Source organism: Hevea brasiliensis, unplaced genomic scaffold, assembly GCF_030052815.1.
Source record: "Hevea brasiliensis isolate MT/VB/25A 57/8 unplaced genomic scaffold, ASM3005281v1 Scaf1, whole genome shotgun sequence".
Lineage (NCBI taxonomy): Eukaryota > Viridiplantae > Streptophyta > Magnoliopsida > Malpighiales > Euphorbiaceae > Hevea > Hevea brasiliensis.
This window is the reverse complement of record NW_026614585.1, coordinates 5,864,786-5,887,114: the sequence shown is the minus strand read 5'-3', so window position 1 is coordinate 5,887,114 and position 22,329 is coordinate 5,864,786. Positions and strand designations below refer to the sequence as shown.

Genomic DNA, 22,329 nt, shown 5'->3' with positions numbered 1-22,329 from the left:
CCAAAAAAATAAAAGGAAAAGCCAATTTGACAAGATTTTTTTTTTTGGTTCGAATTTGACAAGAAAATTGGTACTGTAAAAATTGGAAAGCAATATCGTAGTATGGCCTATTAACAAGTGAAAATAGATGGTAAGTTCTGATTTGGGAATAAATTTTCTTGAGGCTAATTTAAAATAGAAAAAGGGTTTTGATTTGGGAATTTTAATAGACAAAGTTGGCAAATTTTGGAGTTCTAATGAACGAAACATTATCAATAATTAAACGAATAATATAGTATCACAACAGTTATCTATATATGTGTTTTGATATTGTCAAAGCATGCATTCTTTATTTGCAAGCCATACTTTATTAAGTCTTTTATACGGCTTGAAAAACCATCCAGCCAATTTGCTTCCTAATAATATAACGTAGCGTTCTAACATAAATGTGGGAGAAAAATCCGTTTAACCATTACAAACGCCTTCTTTCTTTCTCTGCCTCCCTAGCAAAATTTATCGGCGGCACCAACTCCAACACTACCACCACCATTAGCGCCTCGCCACCTTCCTCACTCCTAGGTGATAAGATTTTCGCTTGAAAAAGAAAACAAACATACACTTCAATATTTATAGTGCTAATTTTTTCTTTCTTTCTTTCTTTCCTTCTCTGTTCTTCCCTACATTTTTTGTATTGAAATTGTTTTAAACTTATATTATATGTATTCTGGTCTGCTCTGGCCATGGCGGACATCGTGAAAGAGATCCTGGCAAGGCCAATACAATTAGCAGACCAGCTGGTAAAATCTACTGATGAGGTAGATCAATCTTTCAAGCAGGATTGTCAAGAACTTAAAACCAAAACAGAGAAGCTCGCGATACTTTTACGTCAAGCAGCCCGTGCAAGCAACGACCTCTATGAACGACCAACAAGACGCATCATCGATGACACAGAGCAAGTCCTTGATAAAGCACTTACTCTGGTAATCAAATGCCGAGCCACTGGGCTCATGAAACGTATGTTTACCATAATCCCCTCTGGCGCCTTTCGAAAAACATCAATGCAGTTGGAGAATTCAATAGGAGATGTTTCTTGGCTTCTGCGTGTTTCTGCTTCCGCGGATGATCGCGACGATGAATATTTAGGTCTGCCTCCTATTGCTGCAAATGAACCAATTCTTTGTCTTATATGGGAACAAGTTGCTATACTTTTTACAGGTTCTTTAGAGGAGAGGTCAGATGCTGCAGCTTCATTGGTTTCCTTGGCTCGAGATAATGATCGTTATGGGAAGTTGATAATAGAGGAAGGTGGAGTTCCTCCATTGCTCAAGTTGGCTAAAGAAGGGAAAATGGAGGGTCAAGAAAATGCTGCCAGGGCCGTTGGATTATTGGGACGAGACCCAGAAAGTGTCGAACAGATTGTGAATGCTGGGGTTTGCACTGTGTTTGCGAAAATTCTTAAAGAAGGTCATATGAAAGTTCAAGCTGTTGTGGCTTGGGCTGTATCTGAATTGGCTGCAAATCATCCCAAATGCCAAGACCATTTTTTACAAAACAATGTAATTCGGTTTCTTGTTAGTCATCTTGCTTTTGAGACGATTCAAGAACATAGCAAGTATGCAATTGCAAGCAAGCAAAACATGTCAATTCATTCCGTTGTGATGGCTAGTAATAACCCAAGTCCTAATGAGAAAAAGGAGAATGAAGAAGAAACTCCAAAAATTGCTCATCCAATGAACCATAACACTCCTAGCCAAATGCAAAATGTGGTGACCAGCACTTTGGCAATGAAGAACCAAACTCCTAACACTATTATAAAGCAAAATCAAACACCAAGTCCCCCCATGAGTCAACCCCATCATGCAAACCCTGTAAGGGGAAGCCAAAATAACGCAAAACAACACCACCACCATGTTTTAACTGGGACTAGCATCAAGGGTAGGGAATTTGAAGACCCAGCTACAAAAGCACAAATGAAGGCCATGGCAGCAAGAGCACTTTGGCAACTGTGCAAGGGAAATGTCACCATATGCCAAAATATAACAGAGTCACGAGCACTTTTATGCTTTGCAGTTTTGTTAGAAAAAGGTCCTGATGATGTTCAATCCAATTCGGCTATGGCATTGATGGAAATCACAGCAGTAGCTGAGCAAAATTCTGATTTGAGACGCTCCGCTTTTAAGCCTACTTCCCCTGCTGCCAAAGCAGTTGTTGATCAACTACTGAAAGTAACTGAAAAGGCAAACTCAGACCTCCTCATCCCCTGTGTCAGAGCAATCGGTAACTTGGCGAGGACCTTTCGAGCAACGGAAACTAGGATCATTGGGCCAGTAGTGAAGCTTTTAGATGAAAGGGAACCTGAAATTACAGTGGAAGCAGTAATTGCTCTTAACAAGTTCGCATGCACAGAAAATTACCTGTGTGTTAATCATTCAAAGGCCATTATCAGTGCAGGAGGTGCCAAGCACCTAGTTCAACTAGTTTACTTTGGAGAGCAAATGGTTCAAATTCCTTCATTAATCCTGGTATGCTACATTGCATTGAATTGCCCTGACAGCGATGTTCTTGCAAATGAAGAGGTGCTTAATGTACTAGAGTGGTCATCAAAGTATGCACATTTGGTGCAAGAACCCACAATTCAATCTCTATTACCAGATGCAAAGAGTAGATTGGAACTCTATCAGTCCAGAGGTTCAAGAGGATTCCATTAATTCTTTAACATCGTACAACAAGATAACTTAAAAAAAAAAAATCTGGTTTTTTGTTTTCTTATTGAGTGTACATAATGTAGCTCTTTTTTTGTTTTGGTTATGATCATCAAATGTTCAGGAGATTCCCCAAGTGCCTTGTAGAGTGCAAATTAACTTTATTCTTCTTGATCTCCTCCATTTTCTAAATTAATTGTTAGCCAAACTTCTAATATTTTCTATTACTACGAGCGATATGAGGCTTTCTTTTGTATGGTAGCATTAATTATATCTAGCAGCAGTATTCCATCCGCAAAACCCACGTGAAGATGATTAACATATATATAAAACTTGATGGTACCTTTATTTTTTCTATTCACAGAACATAAATTGAAGATTATTATTTTAAGCATTAACTTCTCATCAATAAATGAAAATGGAGAAAAAATGCAAAGTAATTAGAAAAGTGCATGTATATATAACTACATATTACCTTATCATTTCTTTTCCTTTTCTTCTTTGTATCTCTTCCTTGGGCGGCTATAGCTAGTTTCTCACCAGTAGCTACCTCGAATTATTTTTCTTTATTTGTTTTGTTTTTTTTTTTTATTGGTTCCTTTCTAATAATTTGATAGTGTTTTTTTTTATGGTTTGAATTTTTGATATGTTTTCATGGACCCGAATTGTGATCCCACCCGAAAGTTTTGCGCTGCAACCCGATTGAGATAAAAAATGAGAACAGTTGTGGGTTTCAGGCCCGGGTTGCTCCCGTGGCATGCACCAGTATAAATATTATAATATTCTGCCATTTGCAGTAGAGTTGTGAGATATTCGGGAAATATACTGAGGTTAGAGTTTAAGAGTTTTAAATGATTGTATCTTACTCTTTTTATTTATCATAGTAGGATATTTTTATCTTGTTTTGCCCATAAACGTAGACCTTACAGTTAAATCACGTTAAATCATGTGTTATCCTTCTTCTTTTTTCTATACTGTGTGATTGTGCGATTTATATGTGTGTCTCAGATTTGTTTGCCTGTTATAACAGATAGGCTCTTTGACAGTTCGAAATATAACATGAACCGTTGATTTCTTTTGATCAAAGATTTTGAATCTTCAAATACAAATAATGATATTTTATCTATAGAGTCTAGTAGTATGGTTTATCCTTTCATTGACATTTGGTAGTTTAATATTTATACGGACTATATAGGTAGCAAATTCCTAAAATGATAATATTATTTTTTTAGTCATCCAAAAGAAAAAAAAAATCAGCTACTGCTCGGAATATTTTTCTTCTATACCAAAATCATATCTGAATAGTAAATTTTAATTGTCAATATTTATATATTTTTGACAAATTTTCTATAAAAAAATTATCTTATTATAATAGTTCAAATACAAACGAAATTCATTTATTCAATATTGTTTCAGTACATGAGGCTTTAAGATTGAATTTCTAGATAAGTTTTAACTTATAGATAATCAGCTCTTGTATGAAGCTCACTCGACCTTCTTCTTATCTTTCAATCTGCTTTTGTTTATTTAAATAGATTAAAAAAATTCTAATAATTAACTAATAGATATTTCAATCTTCTTTTTTTTTTTTTAAAACCATTCGGTATCTAAAGTTCATTAGTCCGACTAATCTAGATTCACACCGGGTAGGCTCACAAAGGGAGGCAAAGCGCTTCTTCCCAAGCTTTAAAGATATTTTATACTCAGACTCGAACTCGAGACCACTGGTTAAGGAGGAAAGAACCCTTACTATCTCATTTCACTTCTTAGGTTCAATCTTCTTATTTAAATGCCCATCAATAGCAACTCTTACATTTTCAAAGGTTCGGTGAAAAGTAGTGACTTGCAATTTATCGTAGGCACATTGAAGTCACTCTGAGAGGGCCAATTGGCCAAGGGGAACTTTGGCATTTTGCCATTCAACCCAAGGCCCTTTTTTTTACCTTTGGAGCTCAATCTAACACAGTTCTTTCTTCTTACCTACGAAAATTAGCCCAGGATCTTCTTGGATTTTGACGCTCAATCTAACAATAAATATTTGCGTTACTGATCTAAAAAATTCTATTGCTTAATTCATTTTGAATTAACAACGAAAAAAAAAATTAGATTTTTATTTTACTCATGGCTAAACAGAATAATAACAAAATTTTAATTTCTTTGCTAATTAGCGGCGGATTAATAATAGAATATTCTGCTGCTAATTTAGTAACATTACTGTAAATATATTATAATAAAATACTAAACATAAATTACTAATAAATAAATATATTAATGAAGAATTACTATTTTTTACTAATAAAAAACCATTATAAATATCTTATTAATAATAATAAATTAAAAATGAAAATTATACTTTATTAATAAATTAGAAAAATTATGAATGAAAGAAAATGGATGGAACGAAAGATAAAAGGAAAAAAATAGGATAAAATAAAAGAAAGAGTGAAATACGAGAAAATTTAAGTGAAAAAGAAAATTTATTAATGAAAAAAAAAAAGATAAGAGAAAGATGAAGTGAAGGATAAAAGAAAGAAAAGGAAGAAAATGAAGAAAATAATAGTTTATAAAAGGAAGAAGAAGGCGTTGCTACTTTAAATACACAATTTACTATGAGTAAAGAATTTAAGTTTCATTGCTAAATTGAAAAAAGAAGATATTTTTTTCCCTTGATAAAGTAGCAATGCATTTTTCAATTAGTTGCTAAATTAGAAATGGATTGCAAAATTCATTGCTAAATTCATTGTTTATTTAGCAATAAATTTTGCAATCTTTTACTAATCTAAAGAAGGCTTTACAATTTAGTAATAAAATCTAAATTCGTTGCTAAATTTAGTAATAGATTCTAGTTTCTTTGCTAAAATGTAGATGAAAAAGACCTACTTTTTTAATTTTAAAGAAAGGTTTTTAGTTCCACTGCCAATATTTGAAAAAAATAAAAACTCCGATTTAGATTTTATTACAAAATTAGCAATGGAATGCAGCACTGAATTTTGAGTTCATTCTAAATTTTGAAGCCTTTTTTTAAGATTAAAAATTGATTTTTCAATCTGTTGCTACGTTGTGCACTTTTTTTTTTATGTTGAAATTAGCAATGGAATTATGTTCGCTCCATTACTAATCCATTGTTAAATTGTGCACCAACTTTTTGACACTAAAATTAGCAAACAAAATATTTTTCATTGGTAAATATTTCATAATTTTAATATACAAATGTCATTTATATTCTATTTCAAATCTATTAGTAATTAGCAACGGATTAAATCCGTTGCTAATTTGCGTTGCTAAGCTGTATATTTATTGTAGTGAATGGAATCGATCTAGAGGTCCTTCCTTGCCTTAAAGGTCAACCAAGGGTATCTTTAATGAGACTTGAAGTAGCGTTGCAATCGTTCTAAGGCACCTCCTGGCGTCCAGAGGCTCAGAACTTTGTAAAACCAACCTTTTCGCATTGCAAACCTTAACTTTGTAGCAAGACAATATCCAAAGGCTTCATTTCCTACAGGAATCGTCCAAGGGATCATTCCTTTGAAACAAAAGCTACTGAGAGTGAAATGTTATTCTCATTAACCACTGAAGAAAAAATTGTCTTACTTATATATAATTGTATTGAAGAAGAAACAAATATGATGGAAAATTACAGTTACATGCCATCTGCACTAGTAGACAAAGTTATAAGTTTATTGCTACATTCTACGGCCCGGCCGCCAACATCCCCCAACCCCCACAACCCCCAACCCCACCACCACCCCCGCCCCCCGCCTCCCCCCCCCCCCCCCTCTTCCTCCTCTTTCCAAAAGCTGGTGATTGGTGAAAGTCCATGGCTTGGACATAAGAGAATGAAAAATAAAAATGGAAAGGGGCTTTTGTGAAGACATCTGCGATCTATTCCTTAGAAGCAACTTTAACTGTGGAGGTAAAACCTTCAGAAACTTCATCACAAACCACATGACAGTCTATCTCTAAATGTTTTATTCTTTCATAGAACTCGGGGTTGGCTTCTATGTGGATTCTGCTTGGTTATAATAATGAAGTTCAACAAGAAGTTGCAAAGGAATGTTGAAATTAGCAAGCAAGCACGAAATCCATTTCAATTCACAAACAATGGTGGCCATGCTCCTATACTCAGCCTTGGCGGAAGATCTACTGATTGTTACTTGTTTCTTTGTTTTCCAAGTAACCAAAGATAAGCCAAGGAAAATATAATACCCACTAATGGACTTTTGCGTGTCTGAACATGCTACCCAATCAACATCACAAAAAGCACCGAGTTTGAAATTGAAATTTGCAGAAAAAAAATACACCTTTAGAAGCACATCTTTTCAAATATTTGAGGACATGTAATGCAACATGCCAATGTGGTTTCCTTGGTTCTTGAAGAAATGGACTTAGCTGTTGACCAGAGAATATGATATCTAGTCTAGTTAAGCTGAGATAAAGCAATATGCCTACAAGTCTTCTGTACTTGTCTGGTTCTTCAATCAAGTCACCATCATCTCGGGACAGAGCACCTTTGAGTATTAGGAAAGAAATAAACTTAACATCTTGTAGGCCAATATCATGGATTATGTCCATGATATATTTTCTTTGATATAAATAGAGACCAGATGTAGATCTTGCCAATTCATTACCCAAGATGTATTTTACATAGCTCATGTCTTTGATGGTAAATTGTCAATGCAAATAATTCTTTTGCTGCACGTATAAGTGATTCATCTATACCTGTAATCATAATGTCATCCACAAACAAAAAAAGCTTGAAAATTATGATCTATGGACTTAGTAAACAAGCAATGACCTGATTTAGATTATCGAAAACCAAATGCAAGCAACTTTGTAGTAAATTCCTTATTCCATTGCCTCCCTACTTGCTTGAGACCATATAAGGATTTAACTAACTTGCAAACTTGACGTAGTTGAGCCTTATCATAGCCCTTTAATGGCAACTTGTACAAGTCCTCATCAATAAAGCCATGAAGATAAACATTATTGATGTCTAATTGGTGAATGGGCTAATTCTTAGCCGTAGTAATGGCTAAAAAAATTCTAATTGTAACTAACTTTGCAACAGGTTAAAAACTCTCAATTTAATCAATTCCAGCAAGTTGTTTATACCCTTTGGCAACCAATCTTGCCTTGTAGTTATCCATAATACCATCTAGTTTGTATTTGATTCTTTAGACCCATTTTGAAGCAATAGGTTTCTTATTTTGAGGTAAGGAAGTAAGCTGCCAAGTATGATTGTCCTCTAATGCCTTTAACTCATTCTACATAGCATCCATCCATTTTTTATTTTTACGAATATGGTAATAAGTAATAGGTTCCATGGATCCTGATATATTTGCTATGAAAGCAATATAATCTTCATGAAATTGAGGGTTATGAAGTGAAAAATTAAAAGGTGGAAGGTTACCTGACAGTTCCTGTTGACTTGAAAGTGCAAAATTGTGTAGGGCAGAAGAATGAAGAAGATCAATAGAAGCTAGAATATCTTCTAACCATGCAGGTTTATTTTTGACTCTATCACTTCTTCTAACAAGAGGTAAAGAAGAATTTAAAGACTGAAATTGAATGGCATGTGTAGAAGAACCAAAATTAGAAAAAAAAAAAAGAAAAAAAACATTATTAGGAACAGAAGAAATACTATCACGTTGTAAAGGAGAAGAAGACTGAGATGGAGAAATAGTAGTGACAGTTGGTAATATAGATTGATCTTGTAAGATTGAAATAGGTAAAGGAATATTTGAATCATGAGTGGGGGGTGACCAGCATAGGGAAAAATAGTTTCAAGAAACACAACTTCTTTTGAAATATGTACTTTGTGGGACTCTAAATCATATAGCTTATAGGCTTTCTAACCAAGAACAAGTTCAATGGGCACACATCTAATAGCTCTAGGTTTAAATTTTGTTTTGTGAGGATTTGTATTGGTTGCATAATATAAGCATCCAAACACACGATTAAACAATTCTCAATCACGGTCCTTAGGAATCGGATCATCCATATAATATATAAAAAGAAACTCCAGATATTTGATATCTTTTTTTTTTTTTTAATGAGATCTCAATTTTAGGACAGTTTCATTAGAGATCTTACAACTAGAATCCCTCTTTTTTCCAATCTAGTTCCTCCACCACCACAAATCCTTGTTAGATTTAGACACGATACACTTTTTAGCTATTGGGTTCAGAGTTTGGTAGTCTGGTTTTTGTTGTGGAGAACTTCATAAGGAGATTTCCATTGCAAGGTAGTTGTGGGTAATATATTTGTTATATACATAGCAATATGTATAGAGTCACTCCAAATTTTCTTTGGCATATTGGCTTGAAACATGAGGGATCTAGCTACTCGGAGAAGATATTAGTGTTTTCTCTCAACAAGACCATTTTGTTGTGGTGTATGTTGGCAAGATTTTTGGTGAATGATTCCTTTGTCATTGAAAATTTTTTGGCAAGTTTGATTAACAAATTTTGAACCGTTGTTTGATCTAACAATTTGACATACTTTTGGTACTGATTTGTAACTAGGTTCAAGAAATTCATAAGTAAAGATGGTGTTTGGGTTTTATTATGCATTAGGTAGGTCCAAGTAGCTCTACTAAAATCCTCTACAATTGTAAGAAAATTTTAGCTCATGTGTCAATAATCCAAGTCCTACTTGATTATTATTCATGCTAGAAAGACACAAATTTGGATAGTTGCCTATAGAACTTGAGTAATTAACACCGTTTACCTCTGATACAGTGCATTTTGTAGCTGCATAGGTCTATGGACTAGCTTGCTTATAGTTTAGGAGGTGTTTGGTTTATCTTTTGAGTACAAACTGATAATTTATAGACACTCAAATAGGTGAACTAAAATATTTGATAACTTTAAAAAAATTGAGCTGATAACTGATAGGTAGCTGATATGATACCCGTCAGTTACAGATTGTATCAGTTCTATTGTTAGAGTTTTTTCTCATCAGTTGATAGCTGATTTGATTTTATTTTTTATTTAGACTATATTATCCTTTTTAATGTAACTCAAAAATCAATATTATTAATATTGTTTGCTTTGATCTTTTATTTTGCAATGTTAACACTATAATTACCATATTGCAAATTTATTAAAATATTTTTTTATTAATAACATAAGATATAGAATATTTATTTATTAAAATATTTATTTATTAATAACATAAGTGTCAACAGTCTTATAATGTCATTTCAATTAGCCATATTACTTGACTCTTCCTACATTATCAGATCAGAATAAAACATATACCTTGTTTCGCAATCTATTAATATTTATTTAAATTATAAAAAGTCAATCAAATTCAATGGAAAAATCAACCAAATTTAATTAAATGGAGAAAAATTGTCGCTATTTTTATCCCTACATTTGTTGCTACTTCATCTCAATAAGTAATAACATGTTTATCTTTTCATCCTATCAAAAAAGGATTTAATAAAGTACAAATAGATAGTAGCATTTGATTTGAATCAATTTATTTAACAAATTTTTTTTAAAAATTATTATTTAATTTTTATTTAAAATAAAAATTAAATAATAAATTTTATTAAAATAAAAAGATTATTTATTTATATAATCTTCCTGTGAGGAAGAGTCGCAGTACTCTGAAAAAACAGTGTAGGAAACATGAAAGAAGATGCAGGCTTTTGCACTAAAAAAGCAAAGTTGCTGAGAAAGAGTGCGGAGAGCACTCTTACCAAAAGGACAATAATATTGGGAAGGGAAACTCTCTTTATTTTCTCGTTCAAGGAAAAAGTTTGACTTGTTTGTTTTCACTTCCTTGTACTCTCTCTGCTTTCTGCCTCCATTGTCTCTTCAGTCTTCTTCTCAGCAACCTTTGACCATTCTTTTCATTCTTATCTTATAGTTTTTCTTTTTAAATAATTATATTTTATAAATTTTGCAAATCCTAAATTTAAACTGAAAATATTCCAATCATATCAAGCTAAAATTCATCAACTTAAAATAATGTTTAAATTTAATTATATGCTCAGTATGATGATGTAATATAATTAACTCTTTTATTATTAAAAATAAGAAATTCATGCAAAAATATGATGTTGATTAGTGGTCTAATCAAAATAAAATATATATTAGAATTTAGCATACAATTCACTTTTGGTAATAAAATATATTTAAATCAATTTATGCACGTTAAAATTAATTTTTTAAATAATTTTAAAATAAATTTTATTACATCAGTTTGATGCTCTCCATTAAAATTAAACTTTATATAATAAAAAAATAATTTTTATTAATTTAAATAATTATAGTGGAAAGGTATTTTAAAATCTAATAAGCATACACATGAAAAAGATTATGTAACAACACATCATTAAATTCTGCAATATAGCCAATGGTTTCAAACATTTAAAAATTGAATATTTATTTTGTAGTATATTAATATAATAAAAATATTATAGAGATAATTAATTTCTAAATAATTAAAAAACATAAAATTTATTTTGTGTAATTTACATAAATTCTGAAAAAAAAATGAATTGTCCATTATAATCAGGAAAATAATAACTTATGAGGTAAAATTCTAAAATTCAAACTTTTTGATTTTTAATGGGTATATATATATATATATATATGAATTATTGATCATTAATTGCTATTTCCACTCGCCAGTAATTTTGTGAAATTCTATTTATTTTATTATTATTTTAATAATATATAATAAATTACATTTTTAAATTTATAATATTTTTATATACAAAAAAATAAAATATAAATCTTGACATAAATTGTTAATAAAATAAAATTTTATGAACTAAATAAATTATTTTTTATGAAAAATAGAGTTAAAAACAATTTTTATAATTTTTTTTTACCTTTTTTTTTTTCAATAACATGAGCTTTGTCATTCTGTGAGGAGATTTAACAGTATAGCAATAGGCAACCAATGCCTATTTAAAAAAAAAAAAATTATTAAACAAAAAAGATTTGAAATGAATAAAATTTTTTAATGCCTTCTTCCCTTAAGAATATACAATCTTGTACTGAAATTTTGTCTAGATTCCTTACTTACCAAAATTGCATGCTACATTATTAAGAATTTTCTTCAATTCATAAAAACAAAAAATACACAGCTATTGCTCTTAATTAAAATAAAAATAATTATTTAATTCTTCTACTTTAATTAATCTAATTATTTAACACTTTTATTTTAAAAAATTTATTAATCATATTCATTATTCTAACATTTCATTTTATATCAGAATAAATTACTATTTAGTCATATATTTTAATAAAATTAATTATGTAATTTTTATATTTTCAAAAATATATTATTTAGTCTCAATATTTTACTTTCGTTAAACTATTTACTCATTCCGTCAATTTTTTTCATGAGTCAATACTGATAAAATTATTATTTAATTCTTTTATTTTAAAAAAATTAATTAGTTAATTTTTATATTTTAGAAAAACACATTAGTTAGCCTCTGTAATTTAACTTTATTAATTATTTACTCTCATAATTATTTTTTGCATCTAAAATATCCTAATTTTCACTCTCTTATTTTTCCGTAATCTTTCCTTATTTCTCTTTTCATGTTTCTTATCTTTTAAATGCACACCCTTTCACTCTCTTATTCTTTCTTTATTTTTATCCATTGATAAAAATAAATAAACTGTTTACACAAAAGAGTTCATTAATTTCTTTAAAATTTTAAGTTAAAATTATTTTTTAATAGAAAAAACTATAAAAATAATGTTTAAGAAATTGTAAATTTAAAAAAAATATATATATATATATTCAAAATTTAGTCTTTATGTATCAAAATTTTTACTTTTATTTAAGAATATTTTTTTTCAAAATATCATATTTTTTTATAATATATAAATTAATTAATTAATTTTATTAAAATAAAAAAATTAAATAATAATATTTTTTAAAATATAAAAATAAATTAATTAATTTTCTTAAAATAAAAGGATTAATTAATATTTTAAATAACATAAAAATTTGATAATCGAATTAAATAATTTAATAAAAATTAAATAATAATTTTTTAAAATATAAAAAAATAATTAATTTTATTAAAATATAAAAATTAAATAATAATTTTACATTTATATTAAAAAAATCCAGCTGATTGTATGGGGTTCTCGTCGTGTTTCTGCAACAATTAACCTCCAACCACATCAAAAGGACCGTCAACAAGGAAGTTTAGCACTACCTTCAACAGATATTAAATGCTTTTATTTTTCAACTTCTGCTAAACGACAACAGTATTGAGTGTATTTTCCAAAAAAAAAACAATGTTGAGTGTCGTTTCTTTTTCCTTTTTTTATTTTAAAAAAAAAATTATATAGAGTCTATCGCTGGCCTGGCAATTTTAGTTTGGGATCAGTTCAAAATTAGTGGTTTCGATTTATTGGAAATATAAATTTAATCCGTCTTTAGGTTTTTAATTCGATTTAATTTAATTTTGATAAAATTAAATGATTCAAATTTATTTATTCTTTTTAAGGGAAAAAAATCTTAATTTAGTTTAAAATTAAACTAATTAATTACGAATCGATTTCAATTTGACAAAAAATATGATATAAATTAAATATAATTTTAATTCATTTTAATCTGATTGCAATCTCATTTAAAATCAATTTCAGTTTCTGATTTTGATTGAACCTAGTTCATAGATAAATTTAGTATGCCTAATCTCTATTGTTAAAAGGAGACAATTTTGCTAGGACTGAGGAATGTTGCTCCTTTGACCATAGGCATCTTTTTTCCCTTCAATTGAGGTTATAATTTTATTCATTAAAAAATAAAATAATTATTTATATAATAATATATTGTTAAAAGTTTCTTAATATTTATATACCATTTCGGTTGATGGCTTTTTTTAATTAAATTCTTGAAATAAATTATTAGTTCTTTTTAAGAATTATGCTATTTATCATATTTATTTAATTGATTAATTAAATATGTGACGATTTGATTTCTCAATTTAATAGTAATTATTGAAAAATCTCAATCAATAAAGTTTAGCTTTATAAATACTTAAATTGTTTTTATAATTATAAAATTTTATTTTTAACTTTTTTGGTAGTGTCAATTTAGAGTCTAGCAAACTAAAAAATATTATTGATCTTTATAAAAAATAATTAAAGTAACACTAATATATTTTAATATACACATTATTAGCAAATTTTAATTAATTTTTTTTCAGTTAAATTATCTGTTTTAGTCTTTATCCAAATAATATTCTCTCTATCTCATAAAAATATGCTTACTTTTTATTTTTATTTTCATTTGCCTCAAATTATAAGCCACTTTCTATTTTAAAATAGCAGTTGATTTATTAATTTACTAATATACTCCTATTAAATACACATTGAAAAAATAAAATTGAATAGTTTCAAGAATAATTAAGTAATATAAGTTATTTAAATTTTAATAGAGTAATATGGGTAGAGGGTATATTAGGAAAAAATTAAATAAATTTATTATTTTAACTTTATTAATTATATTTTTCTTGATTTGTGTGAAAATATAAGTACGACTTTCGTTATCTTAATTTATTAAAATTATCGTATGAAATCCTTAATATGCCCTCCTGACGTCCTTGAGGGGCTATGGTGTATATAAATATGTTGGTTTTGCTGTAGATCTGGAGAGAATGGTGAGAGATTAAGGGATTAATTGATCTACAGTTTTGTATAAATAAGTATGTTGTCTCTAGTTGGCTTTATGCTTAGTCATCTGCAACACTTGGGATTTGGGAAAGTCTGGTTGTGGGGTGGCAACTCGTAGGATTTGAGGGATTCAACCAATCTGGAAGGCATGAGAGAGATGCCAAAGACTCAATCACCTTTCACCCTAGCTACTAGTGTTAATTTGAAAGGCTCTATTCTTTCCATGGTGCTGTGCTTTTTTTCATTGTTCTTGGGTCTTACAAGTTGCGTGACACGTAGGGAATACCTTGGTGGGGAACTTCTTCTTTGTAGCCAATTGTAACAAGCTAAAGTTTTTTAATAAATATTTTCATTCATTAAGTAAATAATTTATTGATATTTTATTTATTATATTAAAATTAATATTTTCACAATAATATTTTTTTAAAATAAATATTATTTTTTAATAATATTTTTTGTTAAATAAATATTATAATAATAATAATTATTGTTGTTTATTGTACATTATTTTTATTGTTAGTAAAAAAATAAAAAAAAAGAAAGAAATAAAAGAATTAAAAATTTTTTTCAGAGATGAATATAGACAACATGGCTATTCAAATTCATTCACAAAATTAAAAAAAAAAAAAAGAAAGAACCCAAAAGGCAGCAGGTTCTCCTCCCCTCGCTGACTCTTGCATTTAAATTATAAGAGAAAGTCCGACTCGAGTTAATCTCGCTAACATGCCTTGGATTAAGAAAGTTGTATAGGGAATTAGCTCCCATATTGTATTTATATTGATTTGACACATGGGTATGTGAGTGCTTTAAATTATTCTTTATGTGAGTATTGTCTGAAATTATTTGAAATTGCTTATCTATGTTGCATTTCATCCTTGCAGATGCATTAGTACTTGATAGTTATAGAAATTGTATATAAAATCGATATCTTACTCACTCCTGTTTATCCCATTTTTTTTCCAGGTTATGGGAGAGTTTTTCTGGTGATTGACCTGTTTCCTTCCTCGTAGGTCCATTCATGCTTTACCCATATAATTTATGATGTCAGATGAAATCTATAACTCCGCATATGTTAGAAAATATTACATTTGATTTGGGACTATAGTAGAATATATATTTTGAATTTGTAAACTTATTGATCACGTGTGTGTGGATTTATGGATTGAATTGGTTATGTGGATGAGGAAGCTGAGCTTCCAGTGATCATATTGATTGGTTGATGATTGTGAGGGTGAGCTGAACTCCCCATATCTATATATATTGTGATCATAGGTCGGGTGAGTTAAAAATTCCCCGTTTATTAGTCCAGTTTATAGTCAGACTCTGTTCGGTTGGTTTCTTGAAAATGGGCTAAAAATATGAGCTTAAAAGTTGGGTTAGGGAATAGTTATATTTACTACCCGCTTTGGGAGCCTATACTGATTCAAGTATTAGTGCTGGTTTGGCTCATAATTTGAGCTGTGACAACAATGGCTGGTTTGGTTCTTTTGAGCTTCATTGCCTGATTCTTTCTCAGTTGGATCTATTTGCTGAGTTTGAATGGTGGCATTCTCCTTTGCTCTGGGTCTGTATCTATGGGTTGATGCAGGGCTAGGATTTTTTTTTTTCCTTAAGCTTGCCTTTGCTTTTTTTTTTTTTTGAATTATAAAAAAAGGGACCTCTTCAGATATGACAGTTATAGCTCATTTAGGCCCGAAATTCGAGGTTACCAGTTAATCGTCCTCGATTTAACACAATCCTATAAAAAAATATCTACTACCGAATCTAAGGTGTCACTCAATAAGATAACTATTGGACAAATCACTGCTTCTTTTCATTGCACTTCTAAGGAGATATAATATTTAATCATCATAACTAGAGTTAGATAAAGTCATCCCACCAAATTAATTACCAGACTATCACGTTCGGTGATTTAGGCTTGCCATTGTTTATGATTAAGGTAACATGTAAGGCTTTTTTCCCCCCTCAAGCTATAGACTATTACATGGGGCTTATGAGGTTTATTGCAATATTTTAAGCTAGGCTATTCTCCTTTTGTGATGTAATCTTGAATCATAATCGGATTCTTTTTACGTATTGAGCCCTATTTTAGTTCTGCCATGAAATTTTATTTATTGATAAAAAAAAATATTTTGAATTAACTAGGTGATATCATATGTAAATGAGATTAATCCATATTCAGATTAAAAGTGATATTCAAGTAACATTTTTCTAATAAGGATGCCTCTAAAATTTAAATTTCTAAAATCAACTTACGCTGCTGGTTTAATTACTTATGATTCAGGTTAATGTTAACATATTTTAAATAAAAAAATTAAAATATATTATGACAATAAAAAAGAGTAAAATAAAATATTTTACTCTTCATTTAAATTTTAAATATAATAATATTCTATTTGGTGTGAGACAAAAGTGGTGAATGGCGAATTTTAAAATTTGAATTGATGACTCAGACAGAAGTTTAGAAATTTGAAATTAACATAATAAGATATTTCAGTTCGATTTTAATTAAATTTGATGTTAAAATATTTTAATTAATTAATTTTTTTTTTAAGTTGATTTGTCTTGAAAGAAAATTAATTTAATCTAAAATTAACTTTAATTTATTTAATTTTAATTGATTGAGATTGGATTTGGAACTGATAGGGAGAAAAGGACAACACACTGACAAGTCCCAACCATACTGCTTTGACCGACTATTGACCGTTTGACCAGTCTTTCAACATTTATTTTTTTCTCCAGCATAATAATTATATTTAATTTTCATTTAAAATAATTAAAATTTTTTATTCTAAATATAAAATTAATTAAATTATATTTTTATAATTTTTTAATTTCCAGATGGAGAATACTGCAACTTCAAATTTTCAAAATTTAAAATATACCCCTAGGCAGGTAGAATAGTCTTTTTCTCATCAGATCTGCTTAGGCCCCGCCCATGTTGTCCAAAGCCTCTTTAGAATTTCCTACTTCTTTTCCCAAATTACCCCTGCAACGGAAAAGATATTTTGGTCTAACCCACATGAAAAAAAAACCCTCTGATCCAACGGTGAAAAGCCATTGTAGTAGAATCCCCAACCGTTGGATCAACTAAATGAAGATCAAAACTCAGCTCAGCCGAGCCGTCTCTTGATGTTCCCAAAACGCTGACGTGGCACTCGCACCTTTTCCAAGATAAGTACCCCACGCTTATAACGCCACAACCACTCCACACACAGCAAGAGCCGAGAGAGAGAGATTTGTTTAGATTGGTAGAGTCTCTCTCTTGCATTTCCCCTTTTAAATTTCTAGGGTTTGGGGGTCTTTTGCTTTGTGGGTCTCTAGGCAGTGGTGAAGAAGATGAGTAGCGAGAGAATGACAGGGAAGGTCAAGTGGTTCAGCGACCAGAAGGGTTTTGGCTTCATAACCCCTGACGATGGTAGTGAAGATCTCTTTGTTCATCAGTCTTCAATACGTACCGATGGCTTTCGCAGCCTTGCAGAAGGTGAGGATGTCGAGTTCCAGATCGAGCAATCTGATGATGGACGTACCAAAGCGGTAGAAGTCACTGGCCCCAATGGTAACCCTGTTCAGGGATCTCGCGGCGGAGGTAGTGGTGGTGGTGGTGGTGGTGGTGGAAGAGGTAGCCGCAGCGGAGGATATGGCGGAGGTGGGTATGGTGGTGGTGGGGGATATGGTGGAGGTAGAGGTGGAAGGTCTGGAGGAGGTTATGGGTCTGGTGGCGGCGGTGGTGGTTATGGGTCTGGTGGCGGCGGTGGTGGCGGCTGCTTTTCTTGTGGAGAGATAGGGCACATGGCGAGGGATTGTCCGCAGGGTGGAGGCGGTGGAGGGAGGTATGGTGGTGGCAGTGGTGGAGGGGGAGGGAACTGTTATAACTGTGGAGGATCTGGTCATTTTGCCAGGGAATGCCCAAATAGTGGCCGCTGATCGGAGCTTAAAAGGTTGAATATGTAGAATGTGTTTGATCACATTTTGTTTGCTCTCCTTCTTTCTTTGGCTGTTGGGTACTCTTTTTAGGTTGTTTGTTGTTGATGATCCATATTGTTTGGCAAATGGGTTGTCTTGTTTATCCAGTATGCATTATGTTTGGCTTTCATAGGCTTTTGGTGTTTTAGGTTTTCAGTCCTTTCAAGGATATGATGATCTTCTCTTTGTTTTCTTTTTCTTTTTTGGCTGGCTTATTATTAGATTTTCAAATCGGTATGATGCTGATAGTTCTATGTAGAGGGGCAGTAGAGAGGATGATGATATAGTGCAGAAAAATTCAAGAAGTTCAAATCGTAAGCTCTCACTGTTATGAAAGATGTTTATACACAATATATGAATATACATGCTGGTTTGGTCACATCTTAATTTTTGTTGGGTTGGTTTTAATGTTTAATTCGAAGCACATGCTGGATGTTTGTTCAATTATTGCAATTTAACCCTGAGGATGTGATGACCCCATCAAAGCAAAAATGATGGTTTCTGTTCTTTTTCCTGTGTTTTTATTGGCAATTAGAAGGAAGAAGGGAAAAAAGAGAAAGAACCAAGCAAATTTTGAATTGTATCATTTGACAATGACACAATTACTTGATACCTTTTCTTTTACCTGATTAGGTTTCAGTTGGTTTCATGGTTTGAATAAGTGGGGCTTGGGGGGCTTGGTTCACATTTTAAGGGGCTATACTTTCTCTTTTTAAGATTTTCTAAACACATTGGTTCTCAAAGGTAATGAATGATGCAACCTAATGCCATACAATTACAAAATCCTACTGTTAGTCTCTTGGTTTCTATCACATCTAAACCCATTTTGGACCCTTTATGGAGTTTTTTGGTTGGGAAAATTAATTCCAAATAGTCTTATGTTGTGTTGATAACGTTGGCTTGATTACTGTTTAGGCGTTCACCATAGGAGATGATAGAAAAAAGACTAACTGGTTTTTACGTGTCCTCCCCTCTTCCATCTCTGAACATAATATCCAGAAAGGAACTGTCTACGTTATTGCTTTCTCACTCCTTGATTAATTTATAGTGGGTTGTGTTCTATTTCCTTGTTTCATGCAAAACACATGTTTGATGCTTGTTCAATTACCCTGAGGATGTGATTCTCCCATGAAATGCTAAGATGATGGTTTCAGTTCATTTTCCATGCGTTTTTATTGGCAATTATAAGAAATTATTTTTGTGTTTATTGCATTTTAATGCTAAATACAATGGTCAAATTCGACTTTTGTCCATTTGAAAAATTATTCATCCCATAAGTTGCATTTGAATATGGAGATTGCTGAGTTGCCCAATTATCATTTTCCCCATTGCAACTAAAGATGGTAGGGAAAACCCAAAGTAATTGAAAACTTTCACAAGCGAAGTTGATAATTGAGAATAATTACTTGATGACTCTGGCCTTTCACTCGAGTTATAGTAGTTGATCATGTGGATTTCTCTTAGGATAATCGTATAATGGTTGTCTGAATCTGAATTTTTATTTATTTTTTTCAATCTTGTTATTTTATTGTTCAAATTTTTATTTGTTAATTTTCTTAAATGTGAAGTTATTCAAAATACAGGGAGGAAAGATGTATGTAAAGTTTATCATAAAAACAATCAAGGATTAACGTGACGGTAAAGCTCAAATATTTGTCATCAATTTTTTCTTCTTAGACGATAAAGATTGGTGTGAGCCAACTGCTAGCCCTGTCTGCTCATTCCTGGTGATGTTTTTCACTTCGCCAGTCCCATCAGTAGTAGATTTCCTTTTGAATTAATGGGAACAAACACTAATTGGAAACTCTCAAACCCTAAAGCATGCTTTGCTAAAGGTTGCCTACAATGGGTGCTTGGGAGTCGTCACTTTCTACCCTTAAACTTTAAATAAACCAAAGAAATATTGGGCTCTATAAATGTCGGTCCATTTGATCTCTTGCCTCCCGGGCTGAACTAGAAATTTTCTCAAGGAGAAGCTAATTAAAGTAAATAATTCATATTGTAAAATTTAAAATATATATGTTATAAGCTCATAATTTAATTTTATTGAATATAACACAATAATTAATTAATTATTTAAATATTTAATTGTGTATGTGATGGGTAATTAACGTAGTATCATTGAAAACATAATTTTATATTTAAAATTAAAATTTTATAAAAATTCAATTTAATTGATTCTTTTAAAAAATTTTCTATTTGGAACCTTAATAAATAAAAGAATACAAATATTTAGTTGTATATGTAATATCGAGGTCAGAGAAATCGTTGGACTAATAAGAGAAATTTTCTTTTTAATATGGGAAAAATAAAAAGAATTAATTGGTGGGTGACCGCATGGTTTTTAAGAATCCATTTATTATTCAACCAAAATTAAGAAAGAAGCATCAGTTAATTAATATAACTATTATAGGTATGAATTACAAATATAAATATATAAAATTTATATATTTAATAAGTGAATTTTATTATATATTTTATATTTTAAATTCATAATAAATTTAGTCTAAGAAAAAAAAATTACATACTAAATAGCAATTTTGGACTTTTTTTATTGCACAGAAGCATCTATTTTAGCAAAAAAATGTTTACAGTAATTACCTCTGGAATGTATCGTTCTTCTAATGGGTGCAAATATTTATTTATTAAAATTAATTTAATGCATTGTATTTGCATGGGGAATTACTATCTCCGTCTGCTTTTATTTATCGATTAAAGTTTTTGCAGGTAATTAAGAAAATAATTAAAATATTTAACCTATAACAAAAATCTTCATAATTTCACTAAGGAAAAAGCTTGAGGGATCAAGTGGATCCATGTTTAACGTGGATCAATTGGGTCATTTGTATAATTTTATTCATTAAAAATTTATATTTTTACACTGTTACCTTTATAGAGATTTTCTTAAAATAACAATGTGCAAAATTCAAAATATGAATTCTCTCTCATCCATTAAGCATTATAAGTTTCAACAGATAAATTACTGCTTTTCATGCATATGCTAATTAATTTATGTCTGTCACTTTATTATTATTATTATTATTATTTTTTACTTCTACATCATTTCTTCTTCTTCTTTATTTCATCTCCTTCTTCTTCCATCCGCCCCTTTCTTCTATATGCTCCATTCTCTATTTTTTATTTGAAAAACATTTTCATTTGTTTTTCAAGAACATCTCCATCATCATTCCTTTTGTATGCCGCCCTTCTTTATGTCTCCCTGTCTCCATGAAGAGCATCTTCATCTTCAACTTCTTACCCAACATTTACATGAAATACGCCTCCTCTCTATCTTCATCTTTAATTTTTCACTTTCTTTCATCTTCTTTTTCACTCTATACATTTTCATTAGAGTCATTTTTGGCGTTGTTGTCATCTTCAAACAAGATAATATCATTTCTTTGAATCCGATTCTTTTTATTATTTTCCATTTTTGAACTTACTATAGGTAAAGGAAGGAGAATACAAAAGTATTACATTGTGTTTTAAGGTACTAATCTTGGAATATATACTTCATAGCATGAATGTGCACCTAATGTTATTGAAATTAGCAAGAATTTATACAAATCTTTTGATACAGAGGCAGAGGCTTTTGAAACTTGTAATTATTATTTTGAGTCAAAGAGAAATGCAAGTTCCTTTTCAGGTGGAGAAGCATCATCATCTAATATCACTGCATCAACATCAAATGCAAATGTTACAAGGGAAGAGAATGTTTATGATAATTCAAATGTCAATCAATTGATGGTTGCTCTATTTGTTGGGATGTATAATGGTTTGTGTTCATCAAAAAAAGATTAAATATTAAATAGTATTTTTTTTGGCTTACATTTTTTCTGTATCAATTATTTAATAATTGAATTACAATGTCAAAAAATTAAACTAAGTATTAAAAAAAGTGTTATTTGAAGAAAAAAAAAATAACATGACAATCTAAAGAAATTGAAAACAAAAGGGAATTATGATTATGTTGGGCTAAGAATTCTAACATGGATTAACACAAGATTTGTTTAATTGTTATG

General features: G+C 30.3%; 2 protein-coding genes across 2 annotated transcripts; both read left to right on the top strand.

Moving 5' to 3' along the window:
* Positions 1-94: 94 nt before the first annotated feature.
* LOC110673404 (uncharacterized) lies at positions 95-2,904 on the top strand. Its single transcript, XM_021836539.2, has one exon. It carries the CDS (start codon positions 720-722, stop codon positions 2,685-2,687), a length of 1,968 nt encoding a protein of 655 aa, XP_021692231.2. The 5' UTR covers positions 95-719; the 3' UTR covers positions 2,688-2,904.
* Positions 2,905-17,523: 14,619 nt separating this feature from the next.
* On the top strand, positions 17,524-18,686 carry LOC110673433 (glycine-rich protein 2). Its single transcript, XM_021836578.2, has one exon. The coding sequence runs from the start codon at positions 17,681-17,683 to the stop codon at positions 18,266-18,268; it is 588 nt and encodes a 195-aa protein (XP_021692270.2). The 5' UTR covers positions 17,524-17,680; the 3' UTR covers positions 18,269-18,686.
* Positions 18,687-22,329: the final 3,643 nt, after the last annotated feature.